General features: G+C 36.9%; 1 protein-coding gene and 1 long non-coding RNA gene across 12 annotated transcripts in view; both read right to left on the bottom strand.

Moving 5' to 3' along the window:
- Positions 1–3,376, bottom strand: part of LOC138113011 (uncharacterized) — a 55,032-nt gene extending 51,656 nt beyond the window's left edge. For 2 of the 4 annotated variants that reach the window (XR_011151965.1, XR_011151964.1), the window contains exon 1: positions 3,227–3,376. This is a non-coding gene — a long non-coding RNA (uncharacterized lncRNA). The remainder of the gene's footprint in view (positions 1–3,226) is intronic. The other 2 variants (XR_011151969.1, XR_011151963.1) reach the window with 2 other exon arrangements.
- A 263-nt stretch (positions 3,377–3,639) lies between these two features.
- The window catches only part of STK39 (serine/threonine kinase 39), an 89,670-nt gene continuing 72,540 nt past the window's right edge, over positions 3,640–20,769 (bottom strand). For all 8 annotated transcript variants that reach the window (XM_069020759.1, XM_069020757.1, XM_069020758.1 and 5 more), the window contains 2 exons: positions 9,176–9,240; positions 3,640–5,144 (listed from right to left, as the gene is read on the bottom strand). In XM_069020759.1, coding sequence (XP_068876860.1) covers positions 5,070–5,144; positions 9,176–9,240 — 140 coding nt within the window. In that variant the 3' untranslated portion in view covers positions 3,640–5,069. The remainder of the gene's footprint in view (positions 5,145–9,175; positions 9,241–20,769) is intronic.

Raw genomic sequence — 20,769 nt, 5'->3', positions numbered from 1 at the left:
CACCTACTCCAATTCTATTTTGTATAGCTGTTCCTCTACATAAACACATCCACTTGCATAAGTGATTTTCTACACCCTACTGAGACAATAAACAAGCACAGCCTTTCAAATTCACACTTGAAAATTAGATGGCAAAATATGCATGTCCCAAAAAGGACAAGATTGCCTCCCTATTGGTTTATGCAGTGAAAATTGTATTTCTCCTCCTTACCACATACTCTTCCATATCCCTGTAATTGCTCACTGAGCTACCACTGCCCTTATTCTGAATGTTATTAGCAGCAAACAACTTCACAACTACTGAGTTTGATTCAACGTCTCAGATGAACACAACTACGAAAGCAGCTTGATGAGCATCAATCTAACAATCATAAAGCAGCTATAAAACCACATTTTTATGTACACTGCAATGTTACTCTTAGTCATTGAGGGAAAATTAATAACCAAAATGTCACAATGCTCAACTAACATGCCTGGATATTTCATCAGCTGGGCCACTGTGCAATAAATGCAAGGAAACCAGACTTTGTTGGAGTTTTCGTGGTTTGAGTAAACCTAGCTGTTCATTAGCAGAGCTCATGCACAAGGAACTCAAAGATGTAGGCTCCTGATGCTTTTCCAACTTCTCATTTTAAAATAATTAGCATTCTTTGTGCATGCACATGCATGAGTACATTGCAAGAGAGCAGAAAGGCTGCTTGATGCAGCAGAAAAACCGACAACAATTGACTGAATAAAGTTCTATCACAATTGATTCAGAGAAAAAAATAGACCAACTGCTATTTGTTATCAACAAGGTCTCTCTTCTTTTTTTTTGCTGCTTTGATAAAATGAGGGAGGATAAGGTGGGAACAGGCGGCAACATCCTCTGCTCCCTGCTAAACAGAAATCAGCATTTTCAATGCACTCAATTAGCGGTGTTTTAGGTCTGTGTCAGATTACTCATCAGAGCTAATTGATTTCAGGCACAGGCCAATCTCACCATCCAACATCATTATGCAGAGGTAGGTGGTAAAAAGGAAAACAAATCTCTGATTAACGAAAAGCATGAGGGGGAGGCACACAGCATTCCCTCTTAGAGAAATAACAGTGTTTAAAAACATTCTGAAGGGATGCCTCACAATCAAATTTCATAGGACTGCTCTCAAAGCCCCAAAATTGGAGATGTGACATTGGACCAAGCTATATGAAAAGGTACACATCTTTCATGTCAGGAGAGAACACAGGCGAGGGAAAATTCAATTATGTTTCCTGACTTATTTCCCTGCTCCCCCTTCCACTCCCACTCACAAAGTGTGTTCTAGGGCAATAGAGGAAATTGTGATAGTACATAGGATAACATTTTAGAAAACAAAGATAGCTAGATAGATAGATAGAAAACCTAGCTAGCTAGCTGAACTGCAGTTTGAATGCACAACTCTGTACATGTTGATGGGAATATCTGAGGTCAGCACTTGTCAGAAGAAAGAGATGTATGCTCCTGTTCTCTTGGCACAAAAGCATATGTTGCCTGCATAGGAAACAGCTTTCCTGGCCTAACGCCCATGCTGGAGTCCCACGAGATAAAAGGCTGGAAATGTCCCTTCTCTCCCACTCCTTTACACATGCAGTTATTCTCCAGACCTGGTTTTGTGCTGAGCTAAATTCTATGTTTATATTCATCCTAACACTTTAAAACTAATAAATGCAGAACTGTGTTTTGACTGACTTTCATCTCAGTCCACAGAGCTACTTTCAGCAAGCTAAAGCACAGCAAGCTGGCATGGCTGGCTCCATGGACACTGACATTAATCAGCCCACAGAACCTGCAGGTGCCCAGACACAGGCACTGGCATATAATCATCATACAGATTATTTTATTTTTAGCAGCATCTAATTAAGCCCTATTTTCCTGGCCTTAGAGACAGCTATATGGTAGCTCACCTGTTCCAGCTTCACCTCACTAATTAGAGACCTTTTCTTTCAAACAAGGCAGGTGCTGTAGCCAGCTACACCAGCACCACAACTATTTTGGATCAAGTCATGTCACACATATAAGAACTTTACCCAGCTCCTTAACACTGTTCACATAAATGTGAACAAATGAATAGCTGCTAGATTTCTCCCTTATTATTCAACAGAGGATGTGTATATAACGTAAAGGAAGCAAACTGCTTCCTTTACCTTTGGCATTTACTTCTATCATAGCTTGCTCACTGCTTTCTACTGCAATCTACTGTCTATTTTTCACCTTTTTTTAACCTGTATATACTGAGAGTATAACCTACTTATAAACTTCATTTTAACACACTAAAGCTTTAATTACCATTTCTTTCTACCTTTTAAAAAATTCATTTTGTTCACATTGCATTTATCCACAGTATCTTAGCAGGAAGAACAACAAGAAAAATGTTTTAAAACCCAACACAGCTGTGGTAAGTAACAGCGCCACAAAAATTTGCTGCCTCACTGAATCACAGAAAGCATCACCGTGTTTCTGCATCAGACCACAAGTGAGCAACAACTGTTACCACTTTATCTTGGTACAATACTGCTGACTGCATCAGTTAAAGCATTACATTCTTTATTTAGATACCTCCTGCAGCCCCAACCAGCACAGCAGATGAGCACTCTTGACAGTTGCTACTCATACCCGAACACTTTTTCCCCAGCTTCTGGGGAGATGTATAGCGAGTCCAACATGATTTTCATCCAAATATATGTTCTATATATATATATTCCACTTCTTTTTCTAGATCAGTGAAAACAAAAAGCTTCCCTTTTCATTCACTTCTTTGCCAGAAAAAGTATTGCCCCAGCTAACTACTTTGCAGGTGGATTAGTCAATAACGGTGCAATACTTACAGATATGTACATTAACGCATATAAAAATAATCCAATAGCAAGGCTCAGAATTTAACTCCTCCCGGTCCTGCTCAGCAGCCACCCCATCGCAGCACTGCAGGTTATCACCTCGGTCACTGGGAGGTGCACGTTTAAGGTACCTTTTTTATTTCCTCACACTGCCACACGAAGGTGAATGACCAGTTGCCAGCCTGCAGCCCGCCCCGCAGGCGGACGCGGCCCGTCCTGGGCCTGCACAGCCGAGGCTGCCCAGAGGCCGAACCCCCGCCGGGGGGGTTCCCGCCCGAACCCCCGCCCCTGCCCGCCGCCCGGCACCCCCGGCCACGGCCAGCACGGTGCCCAGAGACACGGTGCCCAGGCCCCTGGGGAAAAGCTCACTTACCGCTGTTGTTCGCCAGGCGCACGGCTGCCAAAACCCAGCCCAGTGCCAGGGCTCGCCCACCAAGAGCTCTGCGGCCACCAATCACCCCAAGAGGCCTGACCAGCCCCAAGGCGTCTCACCTGGGCCGCGGACCCCACGCCGGGCCCTCCCCCTCTCTGCCCACACAAACCAGCAGCGCACAGGGCCGGCCGCGGGAAAACCATTGATTTCTTAAAGTAACACCTTGGGAGCCTTAAAAATGGCTTCTGCAAAGCCCTAGAGAGCAAGGAGCCAAAGCAACCCTCTGTCCCGAGGGAGTAAGCAGCATTTCCTCTCCTCCTCCCCAGCTGCTGCTCCCAAACTAAGTAAGGGCACCAACCTTTTTTAATAACAACACTGTAATCCACTCAGAGCATGGAAATTGAAAATACAAATCAGTTTGTGCAATACATCTTTATTTTAGTTTTATTTTTTTAACCTTTGCAGTCATCTTGGAGTAATCATCATGTAAACAGTAGGATGGGATGGGATTACATTGAGTTGTATGCAAATAGTTCTAGAACACCTCAATGATTATGACAAGGCATTATAAATAACTTCTCTTAATAATATATATTTGCCATTTTCAGTACATTAAAGAGCTGCCACTTATCTAGGATTAACTAGGAAGTAGTTTAAATTGTAACCTCTGAGAAACACGTCTCCACGTGAAAGTCTTTCTAAAGTTCCCTAGCTCCGTAACATCTATGTCACAGGTTAAGCAGAGGACTACTTGGGTCAAAGTGTTTTCTTTGTAACAGAGTTTTACTTGATCATTGCACAAAGCCCTATTATTCTCACTCCACCTTGGTATTTTGCAAAACTTCAAATAAAGCTTCAGTTCCATTCTTCAAGTTTTTATTCACCTGTATAAAACCAGTTTCTATCATTAAGGGTAAGTCAGATCAGAGATGGACACAGTAGGCGTTCTACCTTAACAACAACAGTTCACAGTAGCTCCAGCTCATAGACTCCCCAATAAAGCATAGTCAAAATACTCTTAACACCTTTGCTACTGTATATCCCCTCCTTGCTCAGATAACTAGATATATATATATATATATATAGTACCATATGTATGGTACTTCTAGAAAATGGAGATTATTTATATAAGCAGCCTCAGGCACATTCTTAAAACATTAATATCAGCAAGGCACCTCCCACTCCCTTGACAATTAGTTTGTGGACTGTTTTTTTTTTTTACACACAACCAACAAAAGCTTGCTAATGCCAAATCAAATAATTTCAAGAAACCCCTAGAAGTACCAAATACTTCAAAGATATATCTGAAACTTTTTAAAATAGTGGGAGCTTAACTGCAAATAGCACATAATCAAGTAAAATAATTTTCTTATTACTAGTATGTGTAATGCATAAATATATGAAAAATAAAATTCACAGTCATTTTTAAAACTAGAATTCAAGTTTGGCTAATAATTCTAAACTTTTATATGTATGTTAATTTCTAAATGTAACAGAACAGAGGCAGTATTATCAACCACAAGTACAGGTAAAATAGTATCACTCAAAGTCTATGAAAGAAGTAAGCTTGATAGAAAATTCCTTTTGTAACCAATAAATACAGCCACCTGAGTGCATTTCCACAGGCATTTCACTTAGGGGGAATCCAAATCAGCTGCTAAGAGACATTTAGGAGCATTTTGAAAGTTAACAGCAGCGGTGTAGCTGTAGGCTTTGCTTGTTCTGACTTTGTGAATTGCTAGATAATGAAGCAGAACTCAGTGTGTGGTGCATTAATTTTCCTTTGCATCTAAGCTGGCGTTTTTGCAATCTCACAATTCGGCTTGGGGTCAAGGGACAGACATCAGCTGACACTTAACTGAGCAAAACCAATCAGTTTCACTTCATCAGGAATCTCAGTGCCATCACAGCCAGAGGCCTGCAAGTACAAACAGAAATGTTTAGTATTATCACGCTACAAAGCACCAGGATATAAAGTTCCCCCATCTCGCCCAGTCAGCAAACAGCTTGGTCGAAGGAAAGCTTCAGACTGCTTCAGGTAGCCTCTGTCAGTGTCAACCAGTTGCATCCTTAATTTTAGCAAACTCTTATAGTCAATATTAAAAATTACAGAAAAGAATACTGGAAAATGGACACTGAAATACCCAAATTCTTTAAACCAAACTTTCCAGACTGGAGCCAAATTTGCTTTTTCATGGGAGTAAATGGTTTTCACTCATGAAGAACAACTAATATACGTGTACAGAATCTACTTTTTACCACTGTGCTGTACACAGAAAATGTCTCATGAGTCCAGCCAGCAAGTTAGTTTGGAATACCAACCAGCTGAATTTTTAAACAAGAAATTGAAGCAGTCTATGAAGAGTAAATACTAATATTTGAAAAAGGACAGCTCCCTCCTGACAGTACAATCTAGTACTTAAAAACGTACAGTTTAGATTCTTCAGTAAAGCCTACCACAATACAAACTAGCACAAGTGATCAGTTAATTTTTCATATATAACAGTAAGAATATAAAACTACTTTGCTCAGGACTAAACTATTACTTTAGGTCTGTTTTAGAAAAAATATGCTGGAGGCAAAATATTTTTAAGTTTTGATTTTTAAACACAAAATTGGCACCTGTAGGACAAAGTGACTACCTTTTAAATAAAGGTATTTATACGTTTTTATCTGCATGTTAGATAAGACAAAATATTAATAGAATTGGATTAGAAGTCTGTAACACTTACTTACTTATGACAGATGCCTTCAGATTCTTTTGCATATCACAAAATATCCCCAACAGAACAATTGGTTCACCCTAGAAAAATGCTTTTGATCCTTTCTGCATTAGTAGCAGCTGAACCCTTCAACAGAACTGGTTCATGAGCATGCACTATAAGGTAAAGAGCTTTCAGACTGTGCATACAAGGTGCACCAAGTGACATAATCCATTGAATTTTCATGACCAGAAATAAACTATGTTGACACCTGTGGAATTATTACATTAGGCTAGTCCTTCAAATTTACTCTGAGCAGACACAGACAACAGAAGTTCTCTCTCCAGATAATATTTCACAGCTCTTATTCCACAGAAGTAGCAAGTTAAAGGTCTGAGATCATCACTCTTGGTAACTATTCAGATATCTGAATGGTTCTTGCATTGGGAATTTACCAAATAAATGCAGTTTGAATTTTGCACTTAAAATTTAATGCTAAAAAGTGCTAATACTACTAACACTGTTCTACACACTAGCTAGCTATCAATCTATTCAAAACCATGCTAAGTAACATATCTAGATGCATATAGATTTTTAAATGCATTTCTTATCAATATTATATTTTATCTATTTAATGCACCTGGAATCTATTAACTTAGATTTTGTGCTTAGCATAAATACAAATACTATAAACAAACCTGCAACATAAAAGTATTCAGTAGAGACTGAACACACTCTCTCATTAATGGGTTTTTTCCCACTCTTTTTGATAAGCAAAGTTCTTACACAAAATGCACATTATGCTGTGCAATAATTTTGTGTTTCCTTGAGTGTTACCAAGAGTATCTGTATATTAAAGCAGCCTCCTTCCCAAAGTGTGGACAGCTGGATCCTAGTGGAAGTTTTCATTCTGTGTTAGCCAAGACAACTAGGGAATATTTAACACTATATATGTTTCTGCAGAATGACCTCATCGTAAGATCAAAGATACACTGTTTAAAAAATATTCAAGAGGGGGAATCCAACCCCTGCCATCCAGGCATCCCACCTTAAAAATTTTGTTTACTATTTCAATTAAATACAAAAATAGTTAAGATATAAACTGTTCCTTTCCCCCCCCAAATATGAACTCTTGCTGTGTGAATAGAAATATTATATAGCAGCAAAATACCAGCAATAGCAGCCTCTAAGCAGTGAGATACTAACCAGACTCCATGTCCAGAAATACTAGCAACTAATCCTAGACTAAGGAATACTTTTCAATTGAATTTTCTGAATGGATATAGGATTAGCTACATTTAGACCTTTAATCCTCATTAAATATTTACCAATAAAATGTGTTTTAATCAAGTCGTATACAAGCGCTCTCAGATTCAATGAGATCTTGCTAAGAGGCAACAAGACCCAGTATTGCATACTGATACAAGAGAGTTCTCATAGGCAACAATTCATTCAGCAACTTCACTACACAATACAGAAATAGGCAGAAGCAGAACATATATCAAATTAATCCAAGGATAAAAATAAATTAGGATACTTCTTGTTACGGTCTTTCCCCGTAAAATAAGAACTAGTGCAGGAAACCTAGGTCAAAAGTATCAGGAAGAAACTAAGGTTAAAAATTAACTTCCAGAATTGCTACCTATCCAGTGGAACTTACCTACAGCAGGGACATTGATTTTGGATTGTCTACTAGTTCTGATTATGGTAAGGAGCAGGATGATAGCAGCATTCACTCACTGGAATCTGAAATACTACGTTACATTGACAGGACCCCAGCAATAAATCTAACTGAATCACCAAAAAATAGAAAAAAATATCCCAACCTAAATTTTCAAGTGGATTTGTTTTCAACATATACAACCCAGATACTATGGGATATTACATTTTGGAATCACAAGCCTCTATTTTAAGTGTGGGATCGAGAAACCCAGACTTCTGCAGAGCCTCTGGAGTATCTGTTATCTAAATGCTCTTGGTCAGATGCCATTTACTACACAATAAAGCCAAGTCAGATGTTTAGGCAGCAAGAGCACAGATCAGCTGCAATAAGAAAAGCATCAGCCTTTAAGCTATATTTATAACAAAGGCTAGAGAAACAAAAGAATTTGAGTTACATGTCTTTATTTCCGTACCCCAACCACTTCTCACAAGGAATGTGAAAGTTCTGGGGATTTTACTGGACTGTAGGGGAAAAATGAGTTCAAATTAGTCAGCTAAAACTCATCAGATCTGTATAAAGAATGACATGGGAAGAAGAGTCCTGAATTAACACATCATTATCAACTAGGTCTAAAAATGGCTCTCTACAGCCCATCTGAAGCAGCTGCTTTTATAAACAAAGCTGTGATTCTGGAGACCCACTTATCTAACAGACATTCAGTCTAGTCTCTCGTGTGACTGAGTCACTCTCAGCAAAAGGTGCTGAAAGCTAATTGCTATTTACATACCTAATAATTCAATAGCTTCAGGTATATACATTTTTCAACTTCATTTTAGCAAGAAATAAAAACAAACAGCACATCAATTCTGACTCAAGTTTTTGCAATGTAAATTTATTAATATTAAATTAAATCTATCATGCTACAATCAAAGTTGATGAAAATTCAGGACCCATGGTCCAGGGCAAATGCAGCACAGAAAAGAGTCCCAAGCCCAAAGCCAGGGTCTGATGACATACATACAGAAGACAGAAAGAGTTGGGGAGGGAGAAACAGTAATGAAATACAGTGGGAGAAAGATCAGCTTGCAGGTGGGGATGGTCAACTGAAAGAAGGTTGAAAAGAAGAACTAAGGAGAAGCAAGCAGTGGAGAAGGTGACCCGCATGCAAGAAAAATGGTGGCAGGTGTTGTAAAAAATGGGATTGGAACAATATGTCCATTAACAGAGGACACTTCAGCCAGGGTAGAGCTAAGGGGGTGGGGGTGAAGGAGTGTTAACCTAGCAATTACAGTTTTCTCTGCTTTACTCGTTTCTGCAATTCTTCCTAGGGGCTTTCTTGCTTCAGTTTCTCACCTAAACCTCAGACTGCCTCAGAACTCATGTGACTGAACCTCCTTCCCCATGCAGTTATGGAGCTGTCCTTTCAAAACAGAGTTTAATCTTTTTCCCTAATACACAGCAATTTCCATCACCTTACCTGTCAACACATTTATTCAACAAAATAGCTGTAAATGAGATAGAACCCAGACTCTATGTGAATATTGTGATAATTTATTTGTTTCTTCCATTGATGCTTTTACCTACCAACTTAAAAGTCAATGTTTTCAAGGCCTTTGGATCATCTACTATCTTCTGTAAGTTAGCAGCAACTGTAAAAGAAAGAAAAAAAAATGATTTCCAGAAAATTGCATTCAACTTGGCATCAAGCCTTTTCTTGAATCTTCTACTTAATTCTACATACATACATGTCTGTAAATTACCACTTGAATCATTTAATCACTCTCTAGCTGCTGTTTCAGAGGGAAGTTGGGCTGCCATAAATCCTGCTTCCTTTCTTTCACAGTCACCGATATTTTGTGACTATGTGAACTGATTCAGGGGGAAAATCTGCCTGAAAACCAAATGACAGAAAAAAACCCTACTAATTTTCAGTTGAGTCTATTCCATAAACAGTTAACAATCACAGAAATGCAAGTGCAAGGAAGATGGGAGAATCACACAGCCAAGGATAAGGTGATGGCTGGCATGATTTATATCACGTTTCTGCTATAGCCAGGGTCACGATCTGCACAAGTTTCTAGCAGGAGGTGAGCTCACTGTCCCCTCTAACTGGCTTTATGCATGTGCTTCTGTCCCTTTTTTGGGCTGGCATCAACACTAACACAGACTCTTGGTGAAATGCTACAGCGCACTAGCAGGAAAAAAAAAAGAGTTACAACATAATTATGAGTGTGATAAAAAAAGAGCTGATCTTCAAACTACTCTCTCAGAAAACATGATCAAGATTTCTGAAGTAACAGCAATAAACACTTGATGAAAAAACTGAATGAACAGAGCCTGAGCATCCAGAAAAGGAAGCTCTATGCTGTAACAGAAATAGCAGGAAGGAAACAATTTACTCTTTGAAAACAGAGGAAAATGCAGGAAATTAATAAACACTTTTTCTATCAAAACACCTAAGTTACATTTTTAATTGGTCTGTTTTAACAATACTGCTACCATTAATCTTGACCAACAAAAAAAGTATGGCTGCTTTCAGCTTTGTATGTTTACTGAACTGGCTCCCCAGCTTTGCACAGTCATAGATCCTGAACTAACTCAGACCAAATCATAAAGGGCCTTTGTTCAAGACTGATGTATGAGCACAAGATGTCATCAACAGGATATGAGCATGAGATAAATATTTCACACCTGGCAGAGCTGTTTAAACAAGATTGTAAAAAGGAAATGAACAGGTATTAAGTAGCAGACATTTCTTAGTACACTGAATAGGTGAGTACCATGAAGCAGAGCAGCAAGAAAGTAGATGCTGCCCATAAATAACTCTCTCCACACAGTTCATATGGTGGAAGATACACACCAAACATTTGCACGTTCAATGTCCTACTGCTACAAACTTAGGTTTCTGCTTCCTCCATCTTCTAACATTCTGATGACAACATTTTCACTCCCACTGTGCCTGATCATGCACGATCCACTGTGTAATAACAGAAATTCACCTCACAGGGGAAGTACAGTATCTAGTAAGGGAATTTAGAGAAGTAAACAATTAGGCTAATCTACCACTGTTAAATGCAAATCAATTTTCTGTGGGTCTCATTTTCTTTATACAATTAAAATGGCATCAAGGATGTTTTTATACACTTGTAATAAACTTAACCAGAGATGAAAGGGTGTTTGAAACTAAAAATGGGACTTAAAAGCAAACATAAGGTACATTTTGTAGAGAACACTTTTTATAAAGAAAAAAATTAACCTTCACAGTTAAATGAACTCAAGTACAGGCACTATAATAGAAAGTCTTTCCATTTTTAAGCTTCATAATCTTTATCCTAGCCATTACAAATGATTTTTATTTTAATCATACAATTCACTTCCACCATCTTTAAGTCAATTTTATTGCAGTACCTCCTACCTGATAAAATACATACAAATAATTATGCTAAAAATAATGCTTTTCATTACAATTAATACTTAGAACCTCAAATGTAGGCAAAAAGGAACACTCAGCCTCATAGCTCCTGAAGCCAGGATAGAATAGCTTTGATTTTTTATGTCTTAAAAATCTGTAAAATACAATCATGCACTCAAGAGCAGCTCAGCTCTGGCTTATCCAAATCTCTATAAAACGTATCTTAAAAAAAAACCAAAAAGAACAAATTCTCTAGCTAGTGTTAGCTGGCTTCACTGAAATGAGGACAGTGCTACAAAACCAGATAGGCACTGGGTCCTAAATCCAAAGATTTCTAACTTCACCTAAATAAAATGTTACAAAAATAGGAGCTTCAAGTGCATGCGTGTCTTCAGGAGGGGCAGCCTTTTTAATTTAATGCTGAACAGCTGTGGAACAACTAAGGCAAGTCAGTGTGCTGCTGGGCTATTCCCCCCAAGAGCAAAACCCTCCAGCCACCCTAAGGCAGCTACTGGCAAAGGTATTATTACTGCATTTGCAAACAGCAGCCCATGATCAGCAAGTGTTTTAATGAACTAGCATACAGTGGGGTAAGTGGCATCAGGGATGTCACAAGTCATATTGAAGTCTTGAAAAGCCCTGACCCTTCAAGCTGATTGATTCTTTACCAGGGAAGAGATTAAAAATTTCCAAGTAAAAAAAAGCAAAATTAAACTTCCAACATATGTAAATATTTAATGCGTTGTTGTTGTTGTTACCTAAACAGTGTAACAGAAATTAATGGTATTTTGGATGGTTATCATTCCTCAAGAAAGCCAAGAACAGTGTTCAGTAAAAGGCTACAGGGACACAGTTTTATTTACTTACTTGTCTTTTAATACAACCCTATTCAGAATTAGTGGTCACTTCAGGCAAGTAAAAAAATCCAATTAAGTGGAACTATTAGGCTTTATTGATTAAAATCTCCGCCAGCTACTGGATTTAGGCTCTTTTCATTCAGGAAAATTATTTACTAGGCCAAGACTCACTAACCCTCCTAGTACAGTTCATGTGCAAAGTTCTAATTTGGCTTAAATATGACAAATGAGACTAAAGTTTCTAGATGCAGGTGAACCCAATTACATCTGCAAACAATAGAGAGGAAAATAACCATCCCATTCTCACCACCTTTCCCCACCCTGCAGTCCCAACAATTCTTGTATTGCAAGTCGGTGAACAAAGTCAATTTAATACAGTAACACTCTCCCTAAAGTGAAAAGGAGTTTCACACTAGGACTTTCTAGACAGGCAGGAATTGTTTTCTCCACAGATACTTAAATTATTTGGAAACGTGAAGAGCGTTGTAAAATATATGTCTCTGAGTCTACTTTACACCTTATCTCTAAGTTAAGTATACTGCAGTTCCTATTGACAAAGCCATTTTTCTTTGAAGTACTCTGAAGTCATGCCTTGGATGTTGTACTTGTGAAATTCATAGATTAGCTTGCCTGCAAGAAGCACTAATTGATAATTAAAATCCTGTTGGGAATTCACTGTTTTTACAAGACCAGTATATACTATACTCAATTTTATTTTGCAGAATGTTTCTCAATATGTTATGGCCATGCACCTATAAAAGTCAGAAGAAGAAACATGAACAAGAAAAAATTAAGCAGTGATGGAAAAATCTTCGCCAGCAATAACCTCAGGTAAATATACTTCAAATCATGCGTTGGAGCAAAAGCTCTCTTCAAACATTAGCAGCAGGTAGCATTAGCACAAGGGGCTTTTTGTTGTTTACAACAATAAATGAGGTGTTGTTCGCCTTCTTCAGAAGGCTTCTGAAGGACATGTAATCAACCTACACACCACAAATCATTCCAGGTTCTTTTGCAGGTTTTGCTCATTGACAAATGGTTGTGCCATTCTGACAAATAAGTGTCTGCACTTGCAGAACATGCAATAGGATAAAAGGTCAAACCCAGCATATAAATATACACAACACAGGCTGCTAATTGCAGATGGAATAAATAAAAAAACTCCACATAACTAGAGGCTTTGGCATGTATATAATACAAGTTACTCTTTGCTATATGACAATTTTGGCCAACCACATAAATTACAGTTTTTAAATGAGTTATCGATATAAGGTAACAGAACAAAAAAAGGCCACCTTCAAGGTCTTACAAATGTAAGAGAGTAACCATACTTTGGGCAGTCTCTAATAGCTGTTTTGCTCCTGTGATGTGACAAAGCTCTCTCTCTGGTTACTTAAAATTCTTAACACAGCATGAAACTTAACCCTAATGGCTTCTGAAGAAGGAGAACTTCTGGAAAAGTTAAAATTAATGAGACAGTAAATAAAGCTATATGAAATACAGTTAAACTATTTCCAGTACAATGCCCACCCAGCCAACTAAGCCAGAGCCATCTGGCATAAACACAGACACAAGCAGAATCTAAAGCTTGAGACGATATTTCTGGGGTGCTCTCAAAAGAATAATGATTCATCTGCTTTTCCATTTTGCAAAGAATGGATGGGCAACCTCAGAAATAGCTCATGAATTCATGCTTAGGTTCAGTAGTTTGCAAAGCTATTGCATATTGTAATCCTGAAATTCAGATATGAGGAAACGGAAGCATTATTCAGGCACAAAATTACTGTCACCAAAAAAAAGAGAAAAATTATAACCTCTGAGAAAATGAAAAATATTTTTAATAAGTTAAAAGTGAAATATTTTTTATGTAGTCCAAAACTCAGTCTATAAAAAATAGCTACCTTCAACTGCTCCCTACTTCATCAACAGTATGGCTGTTAGAGATGACAAGCTCAAACCTCCACAGATTTATTGGCTTTCCTGCTGATTGTTTCAAATATTACCTCTTCCCCAACAGTAGGCAGTTATTTTACCATTTTCATCTGATACACAGAGCTCACCATAATTAACTGCCTTGGGAGTCCGCTGGTTTGAGGATTAATGCTGTATTCTCCTGTATGGGTCTTAGGAAGCAGGGTGCCTGAGTAGCAGGATATACTTTTCAGTGGAATTATCACTCCTGAAAATTCAGCTACTGGTAGGGTTTTCCTCCAAAAGGCTGAATTTATTATGCATGCTCTTGAGGCTATTTCACATATTGCAAGAGGTTCATTGCAATCTATGCATTCATTTATATTTCATACTACATAGTGGTTTTCAAGCATTTGCAAGTTCAGAACCAAGTCAAAACTAAGTTTTAAAACCTAGCTAGTACTGGATTATAGTATATTATGCAAACAATGAAAACAATCAGTGTTTAGAGCTTTTGGTAACAATTCCTCCCGATCTCTGTCTGTCTTGTTATTATCTAATAGCTCACAAACTGTCTGCCTGAAAGATTAAATGGCTCTTCAAAGAGAGATCAAAAAGGTCACTTAAGTGTAATGTGATTCCATTAGTTCAACCATTCAGGATGCTAGTAAAAAAATCCCTTCTGTTTATGTTGTTTGAGAACAACAGCAAGGGAAATATTAAAGCATTTGAAGATCTGTGGCAGCTAACTGGCAAGTGTTTATTGCTAGAGAACTACAAGGACCTAGACATGATTCTGATAAGTAAGAAATAAAAGAAAACAGGAAGATCAACAGCAAACCTGGCTTCTCTTCTGAGGAAGCTATTGGACACTGATATGGCAGAAGCATTAAAAACATTTAGGAATGTATTATTCATGAAGAGGCTGTCATTAGAAATTTATCAAAGGGAGATTAGGGCTCACAAATTTGTCTGATTTCTCAAAGTGTGGTGCTGAATCAGTAGATATAGATAAAAGACAGTGGATGCTATCTCCATTTAAACATTTGATACTATGATAATTTCCAACAGCTCAATTTGCAGCCTCACAATCAGAAAACACAGATTAAAGAGGGCAGGTACAGGATGACAGAAGACCAAAGCAGTTCTACTTTGAAAGAAACACTGAGAGACTGAAAATTGTCTCCTACAGCATCCTAGTGAACAGGGATTCTAGAGAACAATTTCAACCTGCACCTTCCACAGTTTAAAGTAATTATTAACACCACTTGAGCTGTGTGGTTCATATGAGTTCTGAGCCCCAATACTGTATTAATTCCTTATTCTATAGAGACAACCTAGGTTTAGGCTCGTTCATGTCATTTTAGACATTAAGGACATTAACCAGCATTTGGCACCAGGCTATATTGTTCCAAAAGGAAAAAAAAAAAAAAAAAAAAAAAAAAAAAAAAAAAAAAAAAGAAAAAGAAGAGAGACTTGGTTGGGACCAGAGCTTTAATAACTAACCAATTACCCTAGGTTATTCAAAAGCATGGCAGAGACATCAGAGTCATATATTCCTGATCGACTTCTACCCACAAATAAAGACTTTAAATACTTACCCTTGCTCAAACTGGAAAAAAAAAAAAGACCCCAACATATTGACAAAATAATAGCAGACATCAAACATCTTCATATTAAGACCCATTAATATGGAGTATTGATATCCAAGGGTCACAGGCAAAAACTGGAAAACTGAGGACTGATAAAGTAATACACAAGTTGTAATTTTTCTCTGGTAACTGATGGAAAAATTTGCACCCAACAGAAGCAGTGTATTTTATGAGACAGGGGTACTGTATCCAAATAGAAGGTGAAATAAGTTAGTGCTGGAAATCTACCTATTTCAATTCCAAAAACACGTTATTAAGCTCCTGAATTCTCAATTACTTAGTATGGATAGCTGATCCCAAGGTAACATAGTACATTTTACAATCTGTGAGAAGAGGGGGGGAAAAAAAAAGGAAAAGACCAAAACTGTTATAATTGGTTTTATTGATAAATTAAAATATTAATACTGCTGGAAAATTGTACCTTTTCCCAGAAACTTATGGAAAAAAAAAGTGGTTGATATTTCAAATTGATTTTTTCTTCCCCCAGAGGATGTGAAAAATGCTTAGGCAAACCACTGCATGCTTAAAACAAACTAAAAGGATAAGTGAACAAAGTAAAAGGATATTCTACTTATCCTTTCTAAAAGGATAAATAGAATATATTTGGATAATTAAATACTTATCTATTTCAGACCTTGATTCTTCATGTGCCTAATGGAGTAGATTATTTAGGAAGGTGAGGGATGAGTATATACATATTTCATCATTTCCCCTTCATTTTGATGATCCTGAGCATTCTAAACCTCAGTCTATTCTCAAATGAACATTTAAAATAAAAATTTAGACCTGCTGCCCAACACTGCTAGTAGGGCTATTTAACAAGCCTGAAATATTACAGTAAATTGTGCTCTTGCATTATCTATACAAAAGAATGAGTATTCATTTACAAAAATGAAAAAATCATTTCCCTGTAACTGAATGTAGAAATCAAGTGCTGGTCTTCAGACACAGGTTTTGACAACAGTTTGATAATCATCAAGATACTGAAGACAGCTCTAACAAGTATCTTCATCACACTGGATTAGATCTGAAGTATAGGTCTATGCAGAAATAAGGCAGGTCATATTCTCCTATGCATATTATTACTTTGTAATCTCCTCTCCCTATCAGATCTTCACAAGTCCTCCTGTCCCAAGTTCAGCTATGAATTATAGATAATGTTCTGACAAAACTATTAAGAAGATGAAATAGCAGCCAGGCTACTTCAATACCTTGTATCTGAAACTTGAAACAAGGAGAATATATTTAGAAAAGACTCCCTGATGTGCTGGAGTTAGGTTCTGAAATAAAATACATCTAGTTTGAAGAACCTCAATAAATCCTTATTTTGACATACTAACCACTGGCAGAGAAGTGAATGCCAAGGAAATAAAGAACAGCAAGTAAATTACTACTGAAAACAGGAACATTACATATACTGCTGCTTTTGCAATTTCTGATTCAAATTCACAACTGGGTTTTTTTTGTTTTCTTCTTAACTAGAAAGGGAAATCCTTGAAACTTTGATTCAGATCTATGAAGGGCAGAAGACACACTCCAAGCCAAAGAGTTTATCACTTACTGTATCAGGCAAAATGCAAACTAATCCCACTAATAACCAGACAGATTTATTCCTCATTTACACAGTTAACTAGGAAGCAGGGGACTGTATGTTGCAAAAAGGAACTTTCTTTGAAGGTGCTTGCCAATTCTACCTTTTTTTTTCTTTAAAATAACTAAAAATTATTACTTGCTTTGTCATGGCTGTCAGGCACATTCACTGTGACACGTGAACACACATATATGTAAAGAAGAATGTGTGAAGAATAATTTACACACTTGGAGAATTTATAGTATAAATATTTATAGTTCTGCCATAACCCCAGCAACAGTGATTATTCACCTAACACAATTTTTTTTTTCACCTTGAACCTTTAAGTTTCCACCACACTGAAAATTCATCGCGGTGGGATGAATTTGACTTCTGTGAAACCTGCCAGCTTCACACAATACACTTCCTCAAGCACACCCAACACTTAAAGTCTAAAATAACTTAGGTGCAATTAGACACAAAACTTCATTAGCTGCAGGTGCACCTCAAGCTTCCAGAGCTCCCGGCAGTCTCATCATTATGAGTCACCCTTCAGTGCATTAGCTCTAAATGAGCCAGATGTGTTGAAATATTTAAGTCCTTATCTAAACCCCAGGGATTTTAGAGATATTCTTCCACTTACAATGCATTTGCATGTCTTTCTAAAGAGATACGGAGTTACATACACATGTTGAAGGAACGTACGTTTCTACAAAACGCCTTAAAACACAGTCATTAAATCTGTATGTTTTCTTTCTGGATAATATATTAAAATTAAACACAAAGTATTTTGTCTATCTAATTTAGTTGAAATTAATTGGTAAGAATTTTCTCATTAGAAATTTTGTGGGTACACTGAGCTTTGGAATAAATAAAAATGTGATACACAACTAAAAATTCAGTTATTTCGCTCAGTTTGAGCCACATGAAAAAAACCCAAAACTTCTAAAAAATTTCCTAAATATTACAAAAATCAGTGCACCTCAAAATATTACTGATATTAAATGACAAACCTAAGGTGCCTTCAAATGGTAGTGCTATTCCAGTTACCCACCCATACTGTTCTTTGAGCACATAAATATATGCAGTGTTTTCCACTCGTGCAGCTCTATCCCATTTACTAATTACAGTAAGATGAGTTGGAATTAGTTGAACAAAAGCCATCACTTCACTCAATTTCAGATGAATAATCTAACAAGCCAAAGTAAAACTAGGTATAAGCACATGCAGAGCAGAACCTAAGAAAGCAAAGGATATTTACTGTGTAAGTCCATGGCTTTTCTAGGAATGTGGATTATCAGTGCCACTATAAGCCAACTGTACTAACAAACTGGGCTTGTGCTTTTTCACTGTTCCAGCATCAGCAGACATCATATTGTAAGACAGTCAGCTGTTTCAATTTTAAATGCTTTAATACTGTGATTAATTGGTAACTATATATTACTGCTATATTATGTTATATATATATTACTTACTGTTTTACAAGCCTTGAAATAATGCTATTCTGGATTTGGTCAGATGCATGTTCTCTGAACTCGTGGTCAAAAACTTATCCACAGCCATGCTGGGCTTTCTTTGTAATTCTAGATGCCAATTTAAGTTCTGTTTACTTACCAAACTATTATGACACCTACTGTATTCACGTTTCTAAGAAAATATTCAATATGTTGATGAAAAAGCTTGATACTTTTAAAATATAAGCTCATTACAAAATACAGTCTATTGGGTTTTCAGCTGGTTCTTCTAAACACATTAGGCCTTTCAGCAGAAAGCATTTCCTCTGGTTACTAAGTGGGTATCTCCAACATCAAAGACTTTTAGCAGAAGTTAATGTCAGATGTATTTAAAAGTGAAGGTACATCTTCCATGATGCTCAACATATTCAGAGATACTTCCTTGACAAAAACATCTTTTAAAAGCTACATTAATATAGTAGAGGGCAAATGCACATTTATTGATGGCATGGATATCAAGGGTTTTATTTAAGCAGTATTCAGGAAGGGAAGAGGGTGGTAGTTTTATATATACTGCAATTTAATAATTGTAAATACACTGTCAGGCTCTGAAATTTAAGCAAGGACTCCAGAAAATTAACTGTAGTCTAAGGCTTCATTGTAATTATATGCACATTGTATATACCAGTGGAGTAGGACTGTAACTATGTGATTTTCAACAGAATTGACTGCTGATAAGATTTGAGTTTTCCTTATGGTATCAAAAATATAATGAAGCATTACCCAATGAATGTTTACCAGATAATATACACATATTGCATACACACAGAGACACATTATCTCAAAACGAATTTTGAAAATATTCCGGATCTAATTTAACATAGATATTTCAGTACTGCATAAAAATACCTCATCAGCAAGACACCACTGGCTCCAAGGCTCATTCCCCTCTGCAAACACAAACTAGTCTGCTTTTAAACAAATGCTCTGTGCTGATTCCCTTGATCTGTGGACCTTCTGTGAAACAACGCTAAAGGAAAAGAAACCAGCCAATCAGACCAAAACTAAACATGCAAGCTGGGATTTTTGCTTCTCTGCAGAACAGGTAGCTGAACGTAAAGTACATCAGAAAGGAAATCTTCCTGGGAAGCCTGTGTTAAGTGAAGCAAATCCAGCAACACTCAAAAGGTGAAGCATGTTGATGCTTAGCAGTAAATTCTATAGAATTTTACATGTCAGCTGTTAAATTCTATACACCAACAATTTCAGCTCACATATGCCACAGCCATACTTTCCCAACAGCTTTTGCTGACCCCTATTTAAGTATCCTTTCAGAAAATCAGCTACTATGCTGACAAATTGTTGAGTTCAACAAAAATAGGTATTTTCACCTTCCTCTTTTGTCTGAGTCTCTATATGTTTCAACATCCATGAAAAGAACCTACAGGAACAACTTTTATGAGACAGTCTCAGAACTTTGTTTTCATTCAGGTTACAGAGGCTGAATTTCTGCCTGAATCAGCTGAAAAATGAAAGGTAATTTATCATCTGCTTTCAATCTGGAAACTAATGGTATCAGTTCTTCTGGTGAAGAAGGTTATCCAAGTTCTTCTATACTATTCCCTTCTTCCTTTATAGGAAGATTTTAAACCTTATCATTTTGGGTGAACGAGGTGCTAACATAATTTTACACAGAAAATTAGTTTTGTAAGCAGATTTACATTTTAAGCACCATCTGCTCTCTTGTATGACCTCTGGCTTTCAACTGAAACACTTCTTAAGATTGCACTGATACAGTGAAATATTCTAACAAAGTACAACTTTAATTTTTTACTTAATTAAAAGCAAAATCACATTTTGCACAACTCTTCTTTCAATAAAATATGAAATCTTAAGTAATTTTCTAGGAAGGTAACAATGTCCAAACATACTTGAAAACTTCACAGGTGAAGCAGAAACAAGATTATAATACAAATTCATTCAAGAATTTGTGCCTGTGGAGCTTGAGGTAAGTTACATCATAAAAATCCCACCATATAAACTAAAAAAATATTAATATAAACTAAATATAAATTAGTGAAATTAAATATAAGTTGATTAATTTCATTATATACAAGAAATTTTATTTCCTTATACTTTCTAGTACCACAATAAAAAAATAAAACATGAAAGTACAGAAGGAACTATCATAATCCTAAAAATCAAAGTCTGATGCAATTCAAAACAGGGACTAACCAAGAAAGGAAACTTTTATCATTAACTGGACAGTGTCTCTAACCAAGCCTGCTAGGGAAAAGCTTGTTTAAATATTTGTGCTTCAAG

The sequence above is a fragment of the Aphelocoma coerulescens genome, chromosome 7 (genome assembly GCF_041296385.1).
Source record: "Aphelocoma coerulescens isolate FSJ_1873_10779 chromosome 7, UR_Acoe_1.0, whole genome shotgun sequence".
Taxonomy (NCBI): domain Eukaryota; kingdom Metazoa; phylum Chordata; class Aves; order Passeriformes; family Corvidae; genus Aphelocoma; species Aphelocoma coerulescens.
Note: the sequence above shows the minus strand (reverse complement) of the source record. Positions and strands in the feature narration are given on the sequence as shown.